Genomic DNA, 25,631 nt, shown 5'->3' on the forward strand with positions numbered 1-25,631 from the left:
TTCTTTTTAAAAGAACAACACCTTAAGGTAGAAGGAAACTGGACCTTCCATAAAACATGGCACTTTTTGCCTGGTATTAATCCCTATTTCAAAATATAACATTTTGGGAGCCTCACTTGGCTTTCGCTGTGTGGTCTGGAGGGATTGAAGAGGACCTGCCCAGTGCAGAGCAGCCCGTGATGGTGCCCGCTCTCCCCTCCCCTGCATCAGGGCACACACGATTCCCAGAGTCTACAAAGCGAGACGACACTGCTTTCCCCGTGTGTCTCAATCACATTCTCCTAAAATTATAAGAGGCCAAAAAGGGATGCCAATCACCCCTCCGTGTACTTATATTCATAGACAGAGCTTGACTTCATATTTTTACTTAACGGTGGCTTTCTACTGCGTCACACAAAGGGCTTTTCCATCAGGCTGTCCTTGATCCTCTCAATTTAAAATAAGCATCAAATATTACCATTCCCATTGGAGACATAGGTGAAAAGAGGCATAACGATTGAGATATAATGCTCTGCTAAAATAGATCATTTTAGGGGCGCCTGGGTGGCTCAGGCAGTTGAGCGCTCGACTTCGGCTCATGTCACGATCTCACGGTTCATGGGTACGAGCCCCACATCGGTCTCTGTGCTGACAGCTCAGAGCCTGGAGCCTGCTTCGGATTCTGTATCTCCCTCTCTCTCTGCCCCTCCCCTGCTTCAACTCTGTCTCTCTCTGTCTCTCAAAAATGAATACACATTTAAAAAAATTTTAAGTAGGTCATTTTAAAAGTTGAAAGAGCCCTAAGGCTTTATCCTGTAATCCACATATCGTAGGAAGCTATTTCTTGTTTCTTACTCGTGTGTCTTGTTACAACCCAAAACTAATTTCCTTTGCTTGTAACTAGGATCCAGTCCTCAACTCCTTGTAAACAAAAAACTAAGTCATTTAAAACCATTCAACTACTAGGATTTTGTTCCTGTGCACCCTGACTTTAGGACTCAAAGGTAGTCAAAGGTGAACGGTCTCAAACAGGCATCCTCATGGACTTCCGAAAATATTGCTTCCAGACAGCGTCCTGAGGATAAAACGGACTCTGGAGGTCACCTCCGCGACCATCTGTGCCCTATATAATGACCTATGCGGATCAGGGTCCGTCATCTCTGGCCTGTTCAACGAGCAAGACGCAGTGCCATTAGCTACAGTCTGGTTTGTCATCTGACTTTTGGAGACACCATCATAAAGCAACAAAGGTTTAGGCTTCACCTTTATCGAAACACAATAAGAAGTTGACCAGAACACCCCCCACTGCTCCCGCTGCAGACAGTTCAGTTAACTGGGATTTTTCTCTCCATATTTGTATGGAACTAATGTAGCATTTGCACGCAATGCTGAAGGCATACATATTTATACGCCTTTGCACTTTCAGACCTGCCAACCTGACATTGTGTCTGAGACTAGCCATCCCAGGCTTGTGTCACAGTTGGGGCGTGAACACACAACTGCCCTATTTACATACCATACAGACACCTGTGCTCAGCATTCGTCATTCGGTTCTAAATCCACGCAATAAAACTGCTTACATTCTTGTTTTTATTGGCATAGCTTAAAAATAGAGATACCGGAACGCATTATTTTCTTCTTCTTCTGTTCTCCAAGAGCCGACCCCTACAAGTACTGGTATCATAATCATCCCAAGGCCCAACAGCCAGACATAAGGGGCTCCAAGATCCCATGGAGACAATTACAATGAAATCCCACCCAGAGAAGGGCCAGGCTGACAACAAGCCTACGTCAGCCACTCCCAACATTCACACAGTGACCCAAAAATCCGGTGACATTCCTTTACTTACAAAATCTTTTCGGAGTGCCTGGGTGGCTCAGTCAGTTGAACATCCAACTCAATTTTGGCTCAGGTCATGATCCAATATTTCAATGGGAGGCTGTACTCATGGGTGATAAAGCTCTGTTCCCAGGGTTAAAAAATCTGAAACTTCTAAATTTGGTCCTAATAGCAGGATGCGATCTCCAAAATGCCATTTAAGGATAAATCAACTTCTGCATTAACAGTAACAAAGAAATTCCTATCTTGACATTTACTCTACAGCACAAGGGCTCCAGATATCGCATAGAAGGGATGATCCCAAAATTCTGGTGTAAAGGGAGAATCCTGTATTTGAGAGTCAGAAAAAATCTGCACTCAAATCCTGGCTCTTTTATCTTTCTTTTAAATGTTTATTTTTGAGAGTGAGAGAGACAGAGCACGAGCACGGGAGGGCCAGAGAGAGAGGGAGACACAGAATCCAAAGCAGGCTCCGTGTCGGCTAGAACCCGACTCGGGACTCGAACCCACAAACCATGAGATCATGACCTGAGCTGAAGTCAGATGCTTAACCAGCTGAGCCACCCAGGCACCCCACTGACTGTGTGTGCTTTTAGTGGTCCAAGAAGCCAATCAGATTTTCTCCAAGATCCGTACGTTGTTTCCATACATGGGAACTGGGTTTTCATATCATCTTTCCATCATTTCACAATGAAAATCTGTGTTTCAAAATGCTGTAGCCCTTTTGTTGGTAGCTACTCAGGGGGATGAGGTATAAACCCAAGGAAACACAGGGACCTTCAAAATTTTCTAAAGTTTTCTATTTCTTTTTTTTTTTTTTAATGTTTTTATTTATTTTTGAGACAGAGAGAGACAGAGCATGAGCAGGGGAGGGGCCGAGAGAGGGGGAGACACAGAATGTGAAGCAGGCTCCAGGCTCCGAGCTGTCAGCACAGAGCCTGACGCGGGGCTCAAACTCATGGACCGCGAGATCATGACCTGAGCTGAAGTCGGATGCTTAACCGACTGAGCCACCCAGGCGCCCCGAAAGTTTTCTATTTCTTAAGCTGGGTGGTGGGTACACGGGTGCCTGCTTTATTACTATCCTTTACACTCTACGTAAGTTTCTGTGGACTGTTTTGTATGTGTGATACATTTCACAATTTAAAAGAAAGAGTCTTAATACTGAAAAATCCCAAGCATGGAAATCCCACTGGCATTTACTAAGGATAATGCATCACTATTTTGTCCACCTGAACGGATGAATTTTTTTAAGCCACTGATAATATTTACAGTTTAATACCTAAAAGTTACTTTTTAAAATGTACCTTGAAAGTCTAATTCTGAAAGACTGCAAATTTCAATGCCACCAACGTGACTCAAAGCGTCAAGCGTCCAAAAAAGAAAGGCAAACCAGATTAACGGATGGAAGACCTCAGTTCTGGCTGACCCCAGTTTTTTACAAGCTAACTTCCAAAGTATTCAGAAATTAAGGTCAGGTAGTACTTAGCCTAACACCCTCATATGGGATAAGTACAAAACAGTGGCTGTTTTATGAAGGCACGCTAAAAGCTGCCAAACCGGACACGGCTCCCTTCTTGTCCTGTCCTCCCTCAGGACATTTTCTATGCCCCATGTTTGGTGCATTTATGCCCACCAAAAAACAATTTAACTGGGGCGCCCGGGTGGCTCAGTCAGTTAAGCATCCGACTCTTGATTTCAGCTCAGGTCACGATCTCAGGGTTCGCAAGTTCAAGCCCCGCATCGGGGTCCGTGCTGACAGCGTGGAGCCTGCTTGGGGTTCTCTGTCTCCCTCGCTCTCCACCCCTCCCCCACCCATGCGTGGGTGTGTGCTCACGCTCTCTCTCTCTCTCTCTCTCTCTCTCTCTCTCTCTCTCTCAAAAGTAAATAAACATTTTAAAAAATCATGATTGAACTAATCATTTCACATTTAGAATACTGATAGTGATAATCACAGTAATAACCTACGGAGCGATCTGCAAAGGTCAGTACAGTGCCCATAAGGTGAACAGTATTACAACTGTGTCATGCTCTGCCCTCAGCAAATCAGTCACAGACGTCGGTACTGGGAAATCACACGCGCGTGCACACGAGCTGTCAGGAGACAAACGGGGGATAGTGGAGGCAGCAGATGGTGTACTGAGTACTTGAGCACTGAACTGCCTCATAGGCAGTTGAGCACAGGCTTCGTACACAAGCGAGGGAAGGGCGCCCCCAAAATGGAAGAGAGTTCCACCGACTTATCCAGAAGCCTGCGATCGGAAAGTCGAACAACTATTCATTTTCAGCCTACCGGTGCGTAGGCCTAGATCTTAGCAGTATTGGTGTTGATTTTTTTATTACTATTATTTGTTTCATTTGAGGGGGAGCCCCACAATCTCTGTGGAATTCAGAACCTTCAAAGGTTATACTCTAACCCTAGAAGCAGAAATAACAATAGAATGGAGTTTGGAGGTGATGGAAATAAATTTGGCCCTTACGCCTACCTCTTAAATATTTCCCCATTTTTTGACCGATAATGTAAACCCCGTGATCAAAATGCAAAATGCCAATCCGCTGACTCCAAATAACCCAGTGGTGTGGTTTGCTTCGTTATAGAAATAATGTGAAATTCACTGCACAATTCCCGAGAAAATGGCTTTCCTCCTTCAGTAAATAATGGCTTACCCTTCACAGTACTTAATCATTTTAACATGCCAAATGTCTTATCTGGCAAAACAGAAACGTGCAATAAAGTTATGAAAAAGTTTACAGTCGATGCCCAGGCGTGGGCAGGAGGAAGTTTTGGGGAAAATGAGGGAAATAAATGGTTAACTGCCAGCACACACACACTCATGCTAGAGGATACAAAGAGGTTCCCAGCAGTTGATAAATTCATTTAGGGAAACTCACTTTATTTTTCCAACAGAGCTCTCACCAGCTAATCTGTATTACAACCTGCGGGAGTCTTAATATTCTCAGCAGGATCAAGATTCAGGCCACACTGATTCAGCTATTTAATCTTGCAAGAGAACAATATTTGGCAGGAAAAGACCCCACAGCACTGAGGGGACGTCCCAGACGTTCGTCGTCGGCACAGATTGGGCCAGCAACTCCGAAGGTGGAAACCAAACAGCGCTAACCAATGTTTATCATCAGCTTTGCAGAGCTCCCTACTCAGACACGCCAGTACACGCGACCTATGTATGCAAAACATACGCATCACGTGTGTGTAGGGCTCTTTTCGGGTACGTGTACATTTTTAAGATGCAATATGTTTTGTCAATATTTTGGACCGAGTCCTGAGAAGTTTTTGATTCGAAACTATCCCTACAGAGGGTGAGGGTACAAAAGAGATGAAGAAAAATGGTCATCACTTTACTTTCAAAACTTTTCAGCCTCTTGAGTACTGAAAACCAAGATGGAGAGAACATGTGTCTGAGTTTTTAAGTGTATGCAAATATTTACATACTAATCTTCTTAGCCACTGTGACATTAATAAGCTGATCGAGGGGTACCTGGGTGGCTCAGTCGGTTGAGCATCCGACTTCGGCTCAGGTCATGATCTCGCGGTCCGTGGGTTCGAGCCCCGTGTCGGGCTCTGTGCTGACAGCTCAGAGCCTGGAGCCTGTTTCAGATTCTGTGTCTCCCTCTCTCTCTGCCCTTCCCCTGCTCGCATTCTGTCTCTCTTTCTCTCTCTCTTTCTCTCTCTCACAAATAAACATTAAAAAATTTTTTTTAAATAAGCTAATCGATACTCTGCTATAAATGCTCATTCTTTTTTTACATTTCGTGTGTAATCTATGGCTTGATTAATTTTGCGTGATATTTTCTGGACACCCCCACTGACAGGCAAATAGGGAATACAGAAAACAGATGGAAGGAGAGGGTCAAACTTCAACGCAAAGTTGATGGCATCTACTGTACAAACAAACAATACGAATCACGATTCAAAAAAGAATGATTTAGTAAAATTCTTCAAAGACTATTTTCAAGTAACGTTGGCAAGCTTTCAATTCCTTTATCTCCCAAACCTGGCTGGCTACCCCTCTAATAACAGCACAGGGTTTCCCTCTATCGAGCATTTATCATCCTGGGCAGCCATGGTCTGCCCGTTAGAGGGTGAACACCCAGCTCCATGAGGTGAGGGGTCAAATTTATTTCGTTTCTCATTATATCCCCTGCCTCCTGGCAAAGTGCCTGGCGTATGGTAAACACTCAACAATGTCTGTTGAGTCAGTTAATGTGTTCAAAGTGATTTCTTTTGGAGATTTTTTTTTGGCCTTGTAGATACCAAAAATATGCATATTTGAAAATATGATGCCAATCTTTCACCAATCTTGCCTCAGTCTGCATTTCAGTAATGGTGTCTCTCTCCCTCTCCACACTCTGACAAGTAGGCGCTAGGTGCTCCCAACCTTATCGTATTCCTTCCTTCCTTCCTTCCTTCCTTCCTCACCTTACAGCTTTTAAGACTGCCCTGCGGCGGTGAAAACCTTGGCCAGCCACTGAAGGCACCCTCACAAGAGTATAAACGCATACACAGGGTGGTGTCTCACTTTCTCTGCCATCTATGGGGCCCGGTGAATGTAAGGTCCACAGCAAATGTTTAAAGGACAAACACATATGCAGCGTAACCGTGAAAGCAACTTCCCCCTTGTCTTATTCATCACAGTTGAAGCACCGTGTTCTAGAAGATTCCAGCATGAGCAAGAAATGCTGCTTGCCCTCAACGGGTTCATCACAATTACGCAACAAAAGCGAACATTGAAATCACTCTGTTTGGGAAAATTCAATTCTCGCTCTCGACAATAACAAGTGTTAAGACCAGAATGATTTCTTTGAAGGTTTTTTTCCTTTCATTCTTTTTTCTGCATCTATACTCTATTTCATACTTTCCGAAACAGACAAACTCTGCCATTTTCATCATCGTTCGCAGAAGGCCATGACACGAAAGCTTAATTCAAACGAATTAAAAGTTGACTTGGTTATAGTTAATATAGCCACAAGAGGAAAAATCCGTCGCAAATATAAGCAAACAAAAAAATAAGTGATCATCGCTTCTTGCTTCTTGTCCTTGGAACCAAGCCTAAGGGTACTGCACAAAAGCAACCGGCCCTTCAAAGAGAAATGTAGACATATCCTTTTACAAACAGCATTGCATGCGATTCTGTACCCAAGACAGAAAGGCTACAGAGCAGGCCTGACGACCGTGAAAGAAAAGGAACCTACGGTAGAAAGTACGAGCAAAAAATAAAGAAAAGCAATTTCCATGACATAATTCTTCTAGGAAAATGAAATGCAAATTAGAGAACATATCTATCTGCATATGCTTACAAAAAGGAAGACATTCTTGCCTCTAACTTCCAGTGGTGCAATTTCCCTTAATTGTATAAACTTGGCTTGGGTTACCAATGGCTTCTAATTAAATCTCTTTATAATGTCTCCTTTGATTCATGACCTCTTAATAAGTTGCGACTATTACACTTATTAGCTGGAAGAACAACCGGTTTCAAACCTACCTGCAAAAATCCACCAAAGTTATAATGATGTGGCATAATTATTAATGACGGTCGCATCTGGCGACTCCACAAATATATAGGCAAGACTGCCGGATCTTCTTTAACGTTCAGTATGTGCTCGCAGTAGGTATGTCCCAAAGGGTATAATCAAATCTGGAAGAAAATTCAGATACTTTGTAAGTTTTTAATCTGTATCGTGTGCCGGAAATTGCAACATTTTTTAAAAAGCTCATCTTTCTTCGGCTTTCCCCGTGGCACAGAAATATTTCTTTTCTATTGTCACACCTCTGCCCTCCTTTCCCTCACGTCTGTCCAGGCCAGACTGCCAGCACAGGACATGTGAGATCTACACTCTGAGCTCCATCATTCCACTGAGACCTGGAAAACGTAATTACTACTATATGCTATCTTTGTTTCTATAAATGACTGTGGCTCAAAACCACAAATAAAGAGGCTTGCAAGGGCCAATTAAGGATCGGAAATAGGACCCAGAAGGAAATTCTTTTTTGTTGTTGTTGTTAAAATTGTTCAGTTTAAAACAGAAAAAAAAAAATTTAAAAACCGGATGTAGAAGTTTTCCCGAGATGACACAAGGTATTGTAATCCACCTCTGCTAAAGAAGCTGACTTATGATAGGAGCTTATGATTCCAAAATGTGTATTACTTAGTTATCTCAAAAGTCCCTATGACGTATGCAGATCACTTCTCATTTGTCCCCGTTATGGACTGAATTGTGTCCCCTCCCCCAAAACTCGTATCTTGAAACCCTAAGCCCCAGTGTGACTGTCTTCGGAGATGGAAATTTTAAGAAGGTAATTCAGGTTAAATGAGGTCAAAGGCTGGGGCCCTGATCCAATTCAACTGGTGTCCTTCCAAGAAGAGGAAGAGACACCAGAGACCTCTTTCTCTTATACACATACATGTAGGAAAAGGCCATATGAGGACACAGTAAGAAAGTGTGCTCTCCCAGCCAAGACAAGAGCTGTCACCAGAAGTCAATCCTGCTGGCCCTTGATCCTAGACTTCCTGCCTCTGGAACTGTGAGAAAATAAATTTCTGTGATTTAAGCCACACAGCCTGTGATATTTTGTTATGGCAGCCTGGACAGTCTAATGCAAGTCCCATTTATCAGATATTTAGACACGATAAGATAAGATGAGATAAGATAACATAAGATAAGATAAGATAGGATAAGATAAAAGTAAATTGCCTGACATTTTAAAACAGGGTGGTCATTGGATTTCTAATACACTGATATTCTGAATTCTTTTTTTTTTTCAATGTTTATTTTTAAGACAGAGAGAGAGAGAGAGAGAATGAGTGGGGGAGGTATAGACAGAGAGGGAGACAAAGAACCCAAAGCAGCTCCAGGCTCTGAGCTGTCAGCACAGAGCCCAATGTGGGGCTCGAACTCATCAACCACTAGATCATGACCTGAGCTGAAGTCAGACGTTTAACCGACTGAGCCACCCAGGCGCCCCTAATACAGTGAAATTTTTAAATGCCACATTAGAAAGCAAATGTTCCTGCTTTACTGAGAAAATACTGCTGTAAACTTTCGATGAAAACTATAGAAATCACTGAGTGTTTAAGTAAAAATAGGAGAAAGTGAAAAAAAATGGGTGTTTCGAAGCAGCACAAAACAAACAACAAATTTGAAGCAACTTTCAAAGCTAAGAACTCTCTGGGGGGCACCTGGATGGCACAGTCGGTCAGGCATCCGACTCTTGATTTCGGCCCAGGTCATCATCTCACAGTTTGTGAGTTCCAGCCCCTTGTCAGGCTCTGTGCTGACACCATGGAGCCCGCTTGGGATTCTCTCTCCCTCTCTCTCTCTCTCTCTCTCTCTCTCTCTCTGCTCCTCCCCTGCTCGCACACACTCTCAAGATAAATAAATAAACTCTGAAGAAAAAACAAAAGCTACAAACTCCCTTGCATAGAGAGGTTTCAAGAGAAAGAACGTGCAAATTTGTCAATATTTTAAATATTATCACTTCATTCGTGTACTCAACATACATTTCCTGAGCACCTGCTACGTTGTCAAGCACTATTCCAGGCATTAGCAATTTTGTGTTGAAAGGATGCGCTGGTTCCCTACCCTACTGTGGTGCATATCTATCTAGGAAAGATTTGATTTGCTTAGACTGAGAAGTGGATGGTAAGGCAGACTCTTCTGAAAAAGAAAAAAAAAAAACTTGAGGAAATAATACCCTTAAAAGAATTCAGTCATGGGGCACCCGGGTGGCTCAGTTAGTTAAATGTCTAACTTTGGCTCAGGTAATGATCTCACAGCTCCCCCCATCAGGCTCTGCGCTGACAGCATGGAACCTGCAATCAGACTCTCTGTCTCCCTCTCTCTCTCTGCCCCTCCCTCATGCACACCCTCTCTCTCTCAAAAATAAATAAACGTTAAAAAAAAAAAATTCGGTCATTTCCTAAGTGAGTATTTATTAGGCAACTTCATCGTGCTACAGAATGACGGAATGAAGGAAAGATCTGGGAGTTTTAAGGAAGGAAATTGATGTGTATCTGCACAGACCTTAAAAGAGATGCTTTGATTAAGATAGATCTAGAGCTATCAGAACGGCTTGTAATAATCTCCGCTGTAGGATGAAATTCACACAAGACTGGAGGGGATTCGCTGGTCAAAGTATCAAAATGGGTGTGTTTACAGAAACAGTCCTGGTTAGGCCATCGGGGAGCCGACAGCCTCGGGCATAGTGAGAAGCCTTGAGAAGAAGGTACGTTGGGCCAAGAAGTTAATGCATCCACTTATCAAACGTGGCTCCGTGTTCGGCCCTGGGGTGGCAGAGAAGAAGCCTGAACCTTCACAGAGTTCAGTTCAGGAGGAAGATAACTCAGCGTGCGGTTCCAGAACGAGACTGCCAGGATGCCAAGAGAAAGAGGAAGGCCAGGGAAGAAGAGGTAGGCTCTGGGCGTAGAAGGGATATGGAAAGGGTACAAAGAACCTTCCAGATGGAAGTGGGAAGTGCATAGGGCTGAGGGTTCAAGAGGGACCCCCAGGCTGGAGATCTCATCTGGCAATAAACCAGAGACAGTCTCATATTCCCTGCTACAGTATTCGCATTTCATCCCAAAGGCAATAGGGAGCAAGAGATAGATTTTAAGGTAGAAAGTGACGTGATCAGATGTGCATTTTAGGAACTTGCAAGAAACCACAAAGAGAGCAGCTCGGGAGGGAGAAGAGGCAGTCTTGTGGCAGGCAGGAGCAGTTTAGAGACTTCTTCCCACAACCAAGCGAGGGCAGGGAGGGCCAAGGATGTGACCAGAAAGGTGAAGTACAAAGCACCATGATATGCATTCTTAGAGAGGAAAAAAATAAATTGAAGAAGACGTGGATGGTCTTCATCTTCCTGAAGCTAGAGAAGTAAAACACATAACCAGTGAAAATGCTCCTTCAGACCAAACTGTGGAACGTGATGTGTGAAATGAGCGGTGCGGCTAATGGTGCCATCGAGCAAAGCACTGTCGTGATTGGGAGAGGAGAAAGATCGCTGTAGCTGGGGTCTGAGTGTGGGTCCAGGATCATTTACAGACACCGTGAAATTGTGCCAAACGAGAGGAGTGACTCATGCAAAAGCCCAGGACAGACTAACTTAGTCGGGCCTAAAAGAAACGGAAGAACCGTGTTGACAGGCAGTGAAAGATACGGGGAAAAGTAATTTAGGAGCCGATCGTGGAGGGCCCTGAGAGTCAGAATGAAAGAGCTTCGGAGATTAGACTTTGTCCTACGCAGAGTGGAGCTCCCAGGGAAGTTCTTAGTGAATCATAATTAGGGTCTTGATGAAAGAGATATTTTAGAAAGACTCATCTGGTGCCAGTGTTCAAGATACAATGGAAAAGCTGCAGAAGGAGCCTGGAAGGAGAGAAGGCCAATTAGGAGGTCCCGCAGTAACTCAGGCAGGCTAAGGGGCCTGAACACAGGGGAAGAGAAAAGAAAAGAATGAGGGAAAGGAATTTCACTAAAGAAGGATCTTCAGAAATTGTTTGCGGGATCGTTAATCTCTGTTTCCAAAAAAAAAAAAAAAAAAGTCATATGTGTTAATTCTTTTACTCTGGGGGCCCTCCCCCACCTCCCGTTTAGACAATGCCATTTTACAGCCACAACCCTTGTACTTGCCATGCACAAGTAATTACTGGTCTGGGATGTATTTGTTTCTTTAAGTGGCTGTGGCTAAAAACCGGAGGATAAAAAGAAGAGATCAACCTTTGAAGTTCTGCCCTAGGTGGAAAAATAAAGCAAAACCAGGTGTAAGGGAAACCACGGATTTGGACACGAGAAAGGACCGAGAGGTGATTTTCCGTACATTTTTGTTATGAAAGTCTAACTGTTCCTTATAGAAATACTTTCCCTGAGGAGAGGTTGTGCAGAGAATCTAATTAGACTGGGTATGTCAAAGTGTTTCGAAACAAATAAAGCATTCATACATGTGTTCGGTATTATAAGGAAAATACATGTTAATGCCCTATCACCTTCTCTGACATATTGGATCTTTGCTTTAAAGATAATGCTACTTACCCACTATTACTCAGGAATACATGGGAGTTACCAGTTGAGACAAGTTGGAGGTAAGGTACAGCCCATTACAGTGACATATAAATTCACTCTGTGAAAATACTAGCCTCCAAGGGCTTAAATCTAAGCTACTGACCTAATAACGATCTCTGTTATTTCATCTACATTAATCAACCTGGTTATGAGTTGTATCAAAAAAACCGTATGATTCTCCTCTCCAACTACTTAATGTATTAGACTTTACCACTCAAAATCAGAAGCTTTCAGATAAATGTTCCATGGCATATACAACAGTTATGCTTCTTGTGTAAGGAACAAAATTAACAAATACTCTCTGTCAACACTGAATGTCTTTCTGATTTTTACCTTCCTCGCCTTTAAAAAAAGAAACTTTTTTATGTTTGCTGAATGTAAAAAGAAAGAGAAATCCTTCTGTATCAGTTGTTCGGGTTCATAGAAGACCTAATTGCCTCTTACACTGTAATTTCGCCACCAGTTTACAATTAGCATGCATTTCTCATGCATGAGTTGACCCAATTACATAACAAATTTTGCCTTTGGGGATTTCTCTTGACTGCTTGTCTTCTGTCCACCATACAACTCAATTTCACACCGTCAGCAGCCTGAACATGGCCACAGTCAGTCTCTGTCAAAATGATTTATTTAAATTACAAACAGAGACCAGATCCCTAGATAATCATCCCTACCCTCCTGCTCACCCTTACACTCAACCTAACTTTGAATCAAATATTTTAATAGCCCATAGACACTGCTATTCAATTATTAGGCCATGTTTGCCTCCAATAATCTAATATTTTTGAAGCTAACTCACAAAATCTCAGGGAACTAAATCATCAGCATCCATGTGAGCTTATTAATGGACACATAATTTATTTTGCATTCTAAGAAGTCAATGAAAAATTATGTAGCTGTATCAAAAAAGCTAAAAATAATTACATTTCAATATCAAATTAGAGAAGAGACTCTTTGCTCTGTAACGTTTTTTTATAAAAAGGCTTCAATCTTAGCTTTTCTTGTGAAGCAAGTGAACATTTTATGAATGGCTACGCTACGTTGAAAATGGTAGTAAGAAGGGGTATTTGGGAAACGGGAAAGATAACCAAACCGATAGATTCTGATGGGGGAAGGGAAGGAATATAGAGCGGGTGAAAATATTATTGCCTGTGTTGTCTATGGGCCAGTGACCTAAGGAAAGGGTGTTTTAAAGATGCCCACTGAAGCCAACACACACAGGCCCACTGCACGCACACACACACACACACAAATTATTTCCTTTGTGAGTCAAGGACAGACACAAATCTTGACAAATCACCTAATGGCAGACTTACCAGTCAGTCCGCAAAATACAGGATCCTGTCATCTGGTTTTGGCGGGGGGTGGGGGGGGGGTTCCCCTTCCCCCCCATATATTTCTCCATTACCTAAAGTAAATTAGAAAATAAACATCTAGATTTTATCCATAGCACAAAGATTTTAAAAGTCTCTTGGGGTTGGACTTTACCGTTTCGTTTCACAATTTATCTATGGACTGTCTCAGCTAATTAAAAGCGCAGTTTAAATGAGTGCATAAGCAGGCAGAATGAAACACATCAATAATCTTCTCAAGGCCCGACCTAGTCCCTTAGATGTCGGCAGTGATTCTCTGCCCAACTGCAGGTATCCTGAATGCACTGCTTACAAACCTGAAGGTGATAACCACCCGCGTCAGAAACCACCTTTCCAATTACCCACACGAGCTGGAGGTCTGAGGACAACAGGAAAAACGGTTTTTGAAAATGGCCAAAGGCACAGTATTCTTTGATACAAGACTGTACGTTGTCTTTTAAGAACATTTCCCTAAAATATCAAGAAGTAAAGAAAATGTGGAGCTCTACCAGGTCATGTCTGCCCTTTCTGAATTTCTACCCCGGACTTTGGTGGGTCGTGGGAGGACACAATTAGGCATTTTCTGGAATTTTCTGGGATTTTGTTGTTGTTGTTGTTTCAGAAACCATTCTGTTTCTTTCCAACCATTCAGTAAATTCTGAAACCTGGCCTCTTTTCTTATTCTTTCTGCAGCTATACTAAGTCGGTGATATAAGAGAGGAATTTTAAATTGCAGCATTTCATAAATCTCCCAGATTCGATATGCTGTCATTACAGAACCCCCCCCAAAAAAAAGAAGTCAAGGCTAAACCCACGTTCACCCCTTTCATTACACACAATTTCAAATTTATGGGTTGTGTTCTATCCCACATCTCAGTAACAGATGCAGACTGAGTGGGTATTTCCAAATGATTTCAAATCCTGCACAAATGAATCAGAGTGGCTGAGAAAGTTTCATAACACCAATACAGACACAAGCAATCAAAAATGCCCATTCATCCACAACACATTGCCCAAAACACCTAAGAGGTGTCATTAAATTCAGTTTTATGTCTTCCTACTTTCTTTACTCTGAAAGGGATTAAAGGCAGCTTAGAAAGACCCATACAATATTCAAAGATAAAAATAAGGCAAACTAGTAAGTAAAAGTAAACACAAATAAGAAAATGAAGCAAACGGAAAAATAAAGATTACAAAGACCTCGACTTAATAACCCACCTACATCAGCCTGTATTAAACTTGTAGCTTGAATGTCATATGGCTTATAATTTTCAGAATGAGTCTGCTCATCCGAGCACCCCCAGCAGGCAAATTCTGGTGGAGACCAGTCTGGACATTTTCTCACCCCCTTCCCTCTCCAAACAGACACAGTCCAGGCCACTGTCAAAAATATCTGTCTGGATTTGGCGCACATGTTTCGGTATTTGGGTTTATCTGAAAGTAATGTGGAAAATTGGGCTAACCAAAGTGCCACCTTCCATATTAGCCCAAGTTTCTTAGAGAAAAAAAAAAAAGAAAAAAAAGATCTTTGAGTAATGTGGAAAACCCTGTGAGGTCACGGAAAAAGTTCATAAAGTTGCAGCCTTGTTAATGAATAAAAAATTCACGAGACCTCAGAATATTTAACAGTTTCCTTTCTTCAGGAATAAATCCCTAATGGTAATATTATGATATCTATATTCTTTACTGCTATTCAAACATGACTATGCCTCACCATGGCTTAAGAACCAAAACTCCTTGGAACACTGGTAAGGGGCTAACATAAGACAATCGCGAATAAAATAAAATAAAATAAAATAAAATAAAATAAAATAAAATAAAATAAAATAAATTTAGGTGTCGTCTCAATTATATGCTTTTAAAAATCAGTGTTGTCTACATCACAGGCTTAATCCAAATGGTATTTGTATATACTGCCATGTATATGATACATACAGATTCATACGTACCTATACGTACCTGTGTTATAAGGGGTTTTTGCGTAATTAAGAATGGATCTGCAAACAGCTCCACGCGTTGAATAAAATGTATATTCCTGCTAATGATAAAGGTTGGTGAAATGATCAGTTCTTTTCTTATTAAATACGAATATTGACTTAATTTGAATATAAATTAAAGGGCTTACCTTTCGACTGACTGCAATCCTTACGGTAGCTGTCCCATGGATGTCTTAGAGTAGAAATGTTTAGTTCTTTTTGAAATATATTTCTGTGACAGTTTGTGCACTTACGATATAACTTTGTTTTGTGTGGCATTATTTTGGGTTTTGTTTTGTTTTGTTTCTCAAGTTCCCCAAAAATAATCCAAAGAAAGAAACGTCATTCTGTGTAACTGCCAGTGCCGTATCCCTAACTCACATTTTGAAAAACAAAAATCACTTTTTAATTTAAAGAAAGAATGAAGAGGAAGAAAGATGAGGGCCGTAACACATGACTGGTGGGTTGTCAGGACGGGGGAGAAAAACGAGGGGACAAAAGACGTGAATCTTTAAAATGCATCCCTTTTACCTTCAAAGGAAAAAAAAAGTTCTTACAAACCTAAAATGTCCATTTAAAGAGCAAATAATGAATAAACCTTAGGGAATATGGCAAAACAAAGTGTTCCCTCCACCTCCTGTTATTCCCTAAAGAAGTTTTTTCAAAACATCACATCGTTGTGGTTTTTTTTCACAAATAAAATTCTTTCTCAAATTGTATACTACAATTTTATCTCCAAATTGTTATATATAATGATGACGGCCAAATGTCAGCGAGTTTAAACCATCTGCTAATTAAACACTTCCTGGAAATTAAGGCTCCATTGTTTATAACATCTATAAACATCGTTTATAACACACAAAGTTCGGTGAAGTAATACACAAGATACACTTCTCATGAAACACAGCATGAATCTTGCAGAGTTGTGCATACTTCTGTATCATGTACATAGTTGTCGATTTTCATACGTATGTCCTCTTGGATACCTAACACTGAACTGATTTTTTTTTTTTCTGAAAAAAAAATACATTTTGACAAACTTCGTATAAAACTTTGGAAGAAACATAATCACAGGCGTGAATTATGAAAATGAAGATAAGCTATTTATCCGCCTTCACGTAGTACGGAATTAACACTTTTGGTCCCTAATGTGCTGGGAACTGATGCTCTCCTCAATTTTCTTTGTCAGGAAAAATATATTACTTAACGAGATACAGCTTTCAAATCCACGGCAACGTCATACGTAAGTGTTTGTTTCAGAAATTCGATGGAATACATCATTTCAACAAATTTCTAGTTTAAAGTGCGAAAGCTTACATACACACGATTAGCAAAATAAGATTATTCAAGATACTTAGCCTTATGTGTATATATTTTTTGTCTGATTAGCCACAGCCAAAACCAAAACTGTCAGGTGTATAATTTTACCTATAAAAGTCCTGTTTTGGAAAACGCAAAAGCGGAGAACCATTAAAAATGGCGTAAGATGCTAAATTATAACAACTCTTTTAATAGCGATGACTATATTTCTAAATACACAATTCTTGTCATCAAGTTGATCTCTCTAGTAAACGCATTTCGCAAGTCGCTTTAATGAAATAAGTTAAATATGTATTCAGAAATATAGTCGTTGCTATTAAAGTGTGAGGCTCTAGGTAACCGTGATGAAATCAAACGGAAGGAGTTCCCCAGTTGAGCCTGGCATATCTTATGAGCACCTTGAGAACCGCTTGCCCACGGTAGCGACAAGGACACCTCCAAGTCCCAACCTCATTCTCTCATCCAGACACGCGAGTTAGGGCGATCGAGGCACCGAACAGTCACCTACGTTACTGATTTGCTCCTGAGTCCTCTTCAGCCTCTGGAGTTCAGGAGTGTCCGTGACGATGCTGAACCCCCTCCCTTTGCTTTCTTCAAAATCTCTTTTGTACTTGACCTAACAGAAGGGAGGGGAATGAAAGAAAGGAAACGAAAAGTCAACAGAGGAACCACAGATCCCACTCAGGGAAGGCCAGGGCCCGAGAAGCTGCTACAATCGGAAGCAGTGCCTCCGGACGGCAGGTGGCAGAGGGAGAGGGCCGCAAAGCGGGGCCCAGCTGCCTGGTCTGTATCCTATCAATTGCGCCGACTGCGTGACCCTAGGCAAGTCACTAAACCACTCTGAGCTCCGGTGGTCTCATTCTATTTTGTAAGGCAAAGCATATGGATACGATTATACAACGCGATATTACCAAATGTCAAGTATATAAATGTTATGGAAATATTTATAAAACAGGCCACACCTAGAGATTAAAAGGCTCCAAGCACATGCCCCCGGCATACTCTGCTGAGGTACCTAGGATTTTTTTTTTTTCGGTATTTAAATACACTTCTTTTCTAATTACAACGCAGCGAAGCTGAATTTTACAGTTTCCTCGAGGGACCGGAATAGCTAATGCTTAATCTTACTAGAGCCCCATCTCCTATTATTAGCATAATGACGACAACTGTCACACCCGTTAAATATTCATTCTGCTTGTTAGTGACCGAAATGGTTCTATCACTTTATTCTTATTTCTCTAAAATATAAACATCAAGTAATATGGAAACGCATTTTTGATGTCCCACACAACCCCCGTTTTACATTCATCATCACTGGGCTTAAATCAACACTTCAATTAATAGCTAACGTTGAGGGTGCTAATAAAAACATGATTCTGTAAGGGCAACTTTCTGTAGAAATTTGAAAAGTTCTCTTAGTTGAGTATAGAATGACTGTTTTTGTTGAGTCACGTCTGCGTTTAAATATTCAGTTCTCTCAGGCATTACTGTCCTTGAGGCTACCGAAAAATTTCCTTTTCCCAGAAAAGCTTGGAAAAAAAAAAAACAAAACTTCCCAAATGTCAACAAATAGAAAGATTTAGACACTCTCATCACCCGTAGCTTAAGAAGATCTAATTTTCTCTCCGTATTTTCATCTAAATTTGTGAAAGTACTACAACCCTTACTCTTACTATTTCCATAAATAAAAGGTCAAATACGCCACGTGGTTTTTCTTTCATGGAAAATGCTGAATGGGATTAGTCTTCTCACCCTCAAACCCCCAGCACGTGAGAAGATACATAGTCCCGTACGTTCTCATTGTTGTATGTCTACGCAGGGAAGCCATTCAGCTTTGTTTGAAGGAAACACAGCGCATAGAGTCATAAAATAATAAAAGTAGGAAAGATGACAAGGTTATAACAGTGACAGCCATGAAGAAGTGAGAAGAAAAATCCGTAAGCCAGATTCGGACACCCCTAACACGAGTTTCAGGGAAGGCACATATTCTTTTTGGGATTAGTTTAAGGGTTTTTGTTTTTTTTTTTTTTTTTTAATGGTGATTTCCAAAGAAAGAACTGAAAAGACAACTCATTAAATTCCAGATTCATAGAGTTGATCACAATTGAACAGTCCTTCCCACATCCACAAGACACACAAGAATCACCTGACTCGGGCTTGTCTCATTAAGGGACTAGCTTTGAGAAGCACACGATCACCTCCGTAACTGGTCTGCAGGGTTTTAGAAGATGTTTAATCCTTCTTCGCGGTATGATCCACAGCCAGCCCCATATACTGTCAGTCCCAACACACATGCCACCCACCCAGGACACCTTTACCGCATACAGGGACCCCGGCAGCCACAGTCACCTCTTCTCTTGTCTCCCATTCACTTACGTCCTCTCTCTCTCCCCTTAGGTCTAATTTTCAATGTTCTAACTCATGATCTGCCAGCCACGCATAGTCTGATTCTGAGAGACAAGTGGATTTAAAAAGAGATCAGAGGACAGAGGGAGGAGGATTCTTCGCTTCTATCTCACGTGTCCCCTTTGCCCTCACAACATGACCCCATCCTGCCAACGAGAATGCTGCACCCTTGAGCCCAGAGCTTGACCCGTACTGGACCCGTAATCCAGCACAGGCCCGTGAGTCCCAGATCTGGGACCCTGGGAGGAACCCTTGAGGAAGGGGTGCTGTTTCTCCACGGTCTAGTTCAGTAGGCTGTAAAAACTGAAGCTGCCCATCATGACCCGGCCACCCCCCCCAGTAGTGACGAAGCCAATACAGAGGCAAGCAGAGCAAGAGACCTAGAGGAAGTCTTGGTCAGCCACCAGGTTTATCCGTTAAGTGAGCTGATCTGTCTCTTCTTTTACAATCAAAAGAATTCTGATTGACACAACCCACTCTCACCCTGCCTAAAACGGATACGCACGTACAACAAGGTTCCCAGTAAATATGAACATGTGAGTTTCTCCTCTGTGACCTCTATGCTCTGGTCCTTCCTATTTGCGATGCCAGGTTTCATCATTTACAAAAACAATGGGTTCGATCTCGGAAAAGCGTTGCTTTAGCGGCCAAGAGCCTGGAACGCTCATCCATCCCTGCACTTCTCAACCACCTCGCACGTCTTCTAGCTTCTCTGAGTCAGTCTCCTCATCTCTGATTAGAGATTCTAGCAATTTCTTAACTAACAGATCTGTAGAGACAGAAATAGAACACAGGAAAGAACTTTAGGAAGAATAAGGTCCTGTGCAAATTCTTAGCATGGCCATCATTATATTGGTTTTGCTTGACGTGAAAGGATGACACGGTATTTGTCATGAAACATTAAAAAGAACAGCTGTTCAGGAATAAGCTAACGAACAAAATATATTAAGAATTAGCCATTAGTCTACATTTACAAATGTTACTCAAGTCATTCTAGAACAGAAACTGATTTTTTTGTGTGCGTGTGGGACCTGAGCCAATGATCAGACCCCTATGTAGCACCTTAGCTATGTCACTCGGTGATCACACAGGTGGAAATGAGTTCTGAACCCATCTGTGCAGGTGCTGGGTGACAATCTGTCTTTGCCAACAGTCAACACCACATGCTGTGCAAATCTTGTAAGAACTGTATGAAGAGTATTCTTGTAAGACTACCGGGGGTTCTCTGTCACTGACAGAATGTTCCCTCTTCCTCCCTACCCTGAGCCCATGGGAAGCATAATCCATTTATTCATCAAAGCTCAGTGCCAGTGATGCTCCTCTGTGAGCAGGACGGGCCTCCCCCCAGTCTGGGGCCCCACAGCTCTACACCTGCCTATTAGAGCAGTTCCCACCCTGAACTACACTTAAGGTGGGGTCATAGTGCCCCACTCTAGAGCACAGGAACATAGTGACAAGGGCAAAGTCTTGCAGATCTTCCTAATCCCAGAAACTAGCAGAGCACTTGGCCCATTAAGATTAAGAAAAAGAAGGAAGAGAGAAGAGAAACAGAAAGAAGAGGGATAAAGACAGAGGGGCCCAGCACAGGCCCATGAGTCCCGGATCCGGGACCCTGGGAAGAACCCTTGGGAAAGGGTGCTCTTTCTCCACGGTCTAGATCAGTAGGCTGTAAAAACTGAAGCTGCCCATCATGACCCGGCCACCCCCCAGTAGTGACAAAGCCTCTCTACCTGCCCCTGAAGAAGCATTCTCAAAGTCAAAGGTAAGAAATATACACAACAGGGAACTTGATTTGACATATTTTTCTTCAGAAGAAACTTAAAATTGTATTTCAAGGGGTGTCTGGGCAGCTCAGCTTGTTAAGCATCTGGCTCAAGATCTCAAGGTTTGGGGGTGCCTGGGTGGCTCAGCTGGTTGAGCATCTGACTTCAGCTCAGGTCATGATCTCGCGGTTTGTGAGTTCAAGCCCCGCATCAGGCTCTGTGCCGACAGCTCGGAGCCTGGAGCTTGCTTCCGATTCTGTGTCTCCTTCTCTCTCTGACGCTCCCCCACTCGCACTCTGTCTCTCTCTCAAAAATAAATAAACATTAAAAAAAAATTTCTTTTTTAAAATCTCAAGGTTCGTGGGATCAATCCCTCCATCAGGCTCTGTGCCGACAGTGGGGATCCTGCTTAGGATTCTCTCTCTCTCTCTGCCCCTCCCCCTCTCAAAAAAATAAACTTAAAAAAATGCATTTCAAACACTGAAGGCAACATAATATTGCCATGCTATGTTTACATGTATGTGCACATATACACATAAGCACACACGTGATAATCTTCCTGTACTACAGATTAGAACCCTAAATTAAGACTCAAAAGACCTGAATTTAAACCTTAATTCTGTCCTGTGATCTTAGTTTGTTCAATTTTTCTAACACTCCTGATCTTCAGCTATAAAACGGAAAAAGAAAAAAAAAAAGCAATATGCTACACAATGTCTGGAGGGTTAAAGTTAACATACGAAAGCATCAAGCAAGGACAGGCCATCAGTAGGTCTCCAGGAAACACTACTTTTGTCCTTGCCACTAAATTTCAAAAATGACCTTTGTGGCTTACGTATGATTATTTCTGCCAGCGTGTACATGCTCAGCGACATTCTGTTTGGAGACATCAGCAAGTACCCCTCCCAAGTTCACACAGAGGAAGAGCCTGGAAGCCAGGGTGGTTCTGGCCCAGCTTAAGAAGAAGGCTCAGAATGACTGAAAAGGAAGACTTATTAAAAGCAAAATGGTGGGGCGCCTGGGTGGCACAGGGGGTTAAGTGTCCGACTTTGGCTCACATCATGATCTTATGGCTCATGAGTTCGAGCCCCGCATCGGGCTCTGTGCTGACGGCTCGGAGCCTGGAGCCTGCTTCGGATTCTGTGTCTCCCTCTCTCTCTCTGTCCCTCCCCTGCTCATAGTCTCTCTCTCTCTCTTTCTCTCAAAAATAAATAGAACATTTAAAAAAAAAAAAGCAAAATGATGAACGGAGATGTAAGTTGAATTATTTGCTAATTCTGAGATACAAATTCTCTCCCCCGAATGCTGCAAGGGCCATAATTATTAATATTATAACCGTACAAGTAACTGTATAAGTAACCACACAACCGAAAAGCCAGAGACTCATTTCCGATGAAAGAAGCCAAGTGCAGCCACGGTCTGGTAAATTGTCAGACAACGAACTAAAAGGAAAGCACGTCAGAGGCGGCAGTGAAGTCAAGGATGTCACATCCCACATCCCAGCGGCCCCACCCCCAGCTGTTCTCATCTCCATAGAAACCCTTGCCCGGAGCACTTAGGGACAGAGACCAGCATGTTCATAATAACTATATTATCAAAAAAATTGGAAACAACCTAAATATCTATGCACAGGCGAATGAATAAATTATATTCATATAATATAATTAAAATTATAACTTATATAATGTAAGTTATATTCATATAACACAATATTATCCAGGAGTGAAAATAAATGAACTACAGCTACACGGAACCATACGCACGAACCTCAGAAACGTTTTGTTGAAGGGAAAAGAGGCAAAGAACACGTACATATGTGCTAAATAAAGGGAGGAAAGGGGACTTGCTAAGGGCACCATCCAGAGTTGTTGTGAGATCTGCTCATGGAAGGATGTCCGGAGAGCTTCTCTGGTCCTGACATTCACGTGCTCAAGCTGGAAGGTAGATCTACATGCGATCCTTTGTTATCATGCCTTGAAACTTACCTGGATACTCCGTACGTTCTTTTGTATTGGTCAAATCTTTTACTATAAAACATCTTTTTTTTTAAGAGTTTTTTTTTTAATATTTATTTATTTCTGAGAGACAGAGAGAGACAGAGAGCGAGCCGGGGAGGGGCAGAGAGAGAGGGAGACACGGAATCCAAAGCGGGCCCCAAGCTCTGAGCTGTCAGCATAGAGTCCTATGTGGGGCTCGAACCCACGAACCACGAGATCATGACCTGAACCAAAGGCGATGCCTAACGGACTGAGCCACCCAGGAACCCCTAAAACATTTTCAAAGAAAGCAGGGACAGAGTTTTAAAACCCCTGACGGGGAAGCTGAGGTGCGCAAACTTGGGCTTTCCATAAATGGCGAGTGACCTGGCCAGTGGGCATCCATACGCAGAAAGTGAAGTTTGTCGCTCGTTTCTTCACCTTAATGAAGCTGCTTCACTGTATTGGCAAAGAGAGAGCAGAAGCAAAAAGGCAGGAAAAATAGAAATCGAGAGAGGGAGAAAGGATGTTGCAAAAGGGATTGCAAACATGGATTAATGAGGAATCCTAGCAGGATAAGAGAATACCGGGCGTATCACAATAGACCAGACGGCTAAGAAGAATCCAGGGGTGAAGGGTAAGCAAAAAGAGAACATTATTCAGCCTTAAAGCAGCTTACCTTGTCAGAATATGTTTAACGGAAACCTAAAATCTAAAGGCATATCTATTACTGTTTCATGTTATCCTGCCCTTTATTTCACACATTTAAAAGTGTCCAGGGGGCGCCTGGGTGGCTCAGTCGGTTAAGCGTCCGACTTCGGCTCAGGTCATGTTCTCACGGTCTGTGAGTTCGAGCCCCACGTCGGGCTCTGTGCTGACAGCTCAGAGCCTGGAGCCTGTTTCAGATTCTGTGTCTCCCTCTCTCTCTGACCCTCCCCCGTTCATGCTCTGTCTCTCTCTGTCTCAAAAATAAAGAAACATTAAAAAAAAAATTTAAAAGTGTCCATCTGATAGAGTGAAACCAGTGACCAATTTGACTGCCTTTTATGACATGATGGATCCTTTTCATTTCTTCAAGGTTGGGGGGGAGATTGTGAGAGTAGCAAGATTTTTCATTACATGCAGAATTCTTAGTTCGGTCTGAAAATTTAGCACTCAATTTATGTAGCATCGTGTATAGCATAGATTGTAAAGTGCTAGAGAACATGGGCCATATGCTGCTTTCTTGTGCAACGCATTTTGCTTGGCGCTAAGTATATATTCAAAGCTCAATAACTATTTTGTGATTGATTGCCATCTCGTTTTGTATTTTTTACATCTAAAATCCAGAAAATTGGCTAATGTCACAATGCTAGACGGGAATTGACCACAAAGGAAAATCTGATTAAGGGCTTTTTTTTTATGACAGAGTTAATTTTAACAAATGTGAAGTCACATGAGCTCAAAAGAGAATTTTTTTAATAAATTAATCTCATAATTTGTACATTTATGGTTAATTAAATAAAATTAAATTTTTAATTACCTTTTCAAACATGATTAAAAAGCATTAAAATAATTTTCGCAGGTTTCTCAGCTTCAAATTAGCCTTCTACTGTATTCACAGAGGTACTTCCTGATATTTACAGATCTGTCAGTATTTTATGTGTATTCACAGTCCAGCTTCATCAGCGTTGGAGTTCCTTCACTTAAGACACATTGAAATCTAAATTTTATTCTAAGCAAATGTTCAGAATACATAAAGCACATCTTAATTAATTTCTCAATAAGCTAAGATAGTTAAAAATATGGGGCGCCTGGGTGGCTCGGTCGATTAAGCGTCCGACTTCGGCTCAGGTCATGATCTTGCGGTTCATGAGTTCGAGCCCTGCGTCGGGCTCTGTGCTGATAGCTTGGAGCCTGCTTTGGATTCTGTCTCCCTCCCTCTCTGCCCCTCTCCATCTTGTACTCTCTCCCTCTCTCTCTCAAAAACAAAAACAAAAACATAAAAAACATAACCCCTACAACCCTAAAGGGTAGCTTATGGATTAACAGCTCAGGCTCAGGATTTTGACAAACTCCTCTTAAAGCCTGGTTCCGCCTCTTAATAGCTGTGTGACCTTAAGCTAGTTACTTAATCTCTCTGAGCCTCAGTTTCCTCATGTACAAAATAAGTATAACAGTAATACGGCATCAGTAGCACCTTTGTGAGAATTAATGAGATGATGATAATAGAAGCTGACATCTATGAGCTCTCAGGGTCCCAGGCATTGTACTGAGCGCTTTCTGGATCAAGTGAGCAGTCAGGCTGGGAAGGCCAAGCCACGATGTGTAAGGAGTGCTCAGCACTCAATTTCCACAGGCATGTGCTGACGTACTAAAAGTAGCCAAATGGCTAGAGAACACATCTCAGCACGGGGGCCAGGCTCCATGCCCCCTGCGTTAGGGAGCCCCTTCAGTCTTTTGGGGATCGAAATAGAATATAAATAAGCAAACAATTAAAATGTGCTTTGGGGCGCCTGGGTGGCTCAGTCGGTTGGGCGGCCGACTTCGGCTCGGGTCATTATTTTGCAGTCCGTGAGTTCAAGCCCCGCGTCGGGCTCCGTGCTGACAGCTCGGAGCCTGGAGCCTGCTTCAGGTTCTGTGTCTCCCTCTCTCTCTGCCCCTCCCCCATTCACACTCTGTCTCTCTCTGTCTTTCAAAAATGAATAAATGTTAAAAAAAATTTTTTTTAATAAAAAAATAAAATGTGCTTTGCCTATATCATCGTCAGATAAATGCTAGCAAGGACACATTTTAATGCCCATTTTCATCGATGAAGAAAGGAAATGTGAGACGACAGAGACAATAGGAGACCCAAGTCTCTCTCCAGCACCTCCCCAGACATTATCCTTCGATTCAGCTGACAGCGAGAAAACGCAAAGTGACAAACATCAAACTGAGCACACATAAGATACAAAAATGTCCTGTAA

At 42.2% G+C, this 25,631-nt stretch overlaps 1 protein-coding gene across 1 annotated transcript in view; it reads right to left on the reverse strand.

Moving 5' to 3' along the window:
* Positions 1-7,259: 7,259 nt before the first annotated feature.
* Positions 7,260-25,631, reverse strand: part of LOC122223937 (LIM zinc-binding domain-containing Nebulette-like) — a 200,513-nt gene continuing 182,141 nt past the window's right edge. The window contains exons 4-7 of the mRNA XM_042945057.1: positions 17,047-17,154; positions 15,202-15,277; positions 13,207-13,298; positions 7,260-7,473 (exon numbers count right to left, since the gene is read on the reverse strand). Of these exons, the coding sequence (XP_042800991.1) occupies positions 13,210-13,298; positions 15,202-15,277; positions 17,047-17,154 (273 nt within the window). The 3' untranslated portion in view covers positions 7,260-7,473; positions 13,207-13,209. The remainder of the gene's footprint in view (positions 7,474-13,206; positions 13,299-15,201; positions 15,278-17,046; positions 17,155-25,631) is intronic.

Source organism: Panthera leo, chromosome B4, assembly GCF_018350215.1.
Source record: "Panthera leo isolate Ple1 chromosome B4, P.leo_Ple1_pat1.1, whole genome shotgun sequence".
NCBI lineage: Eukaryota > Metazoa > Chordata > Mammalia > Carnivora > Felidae > Panthera > Panthera leo.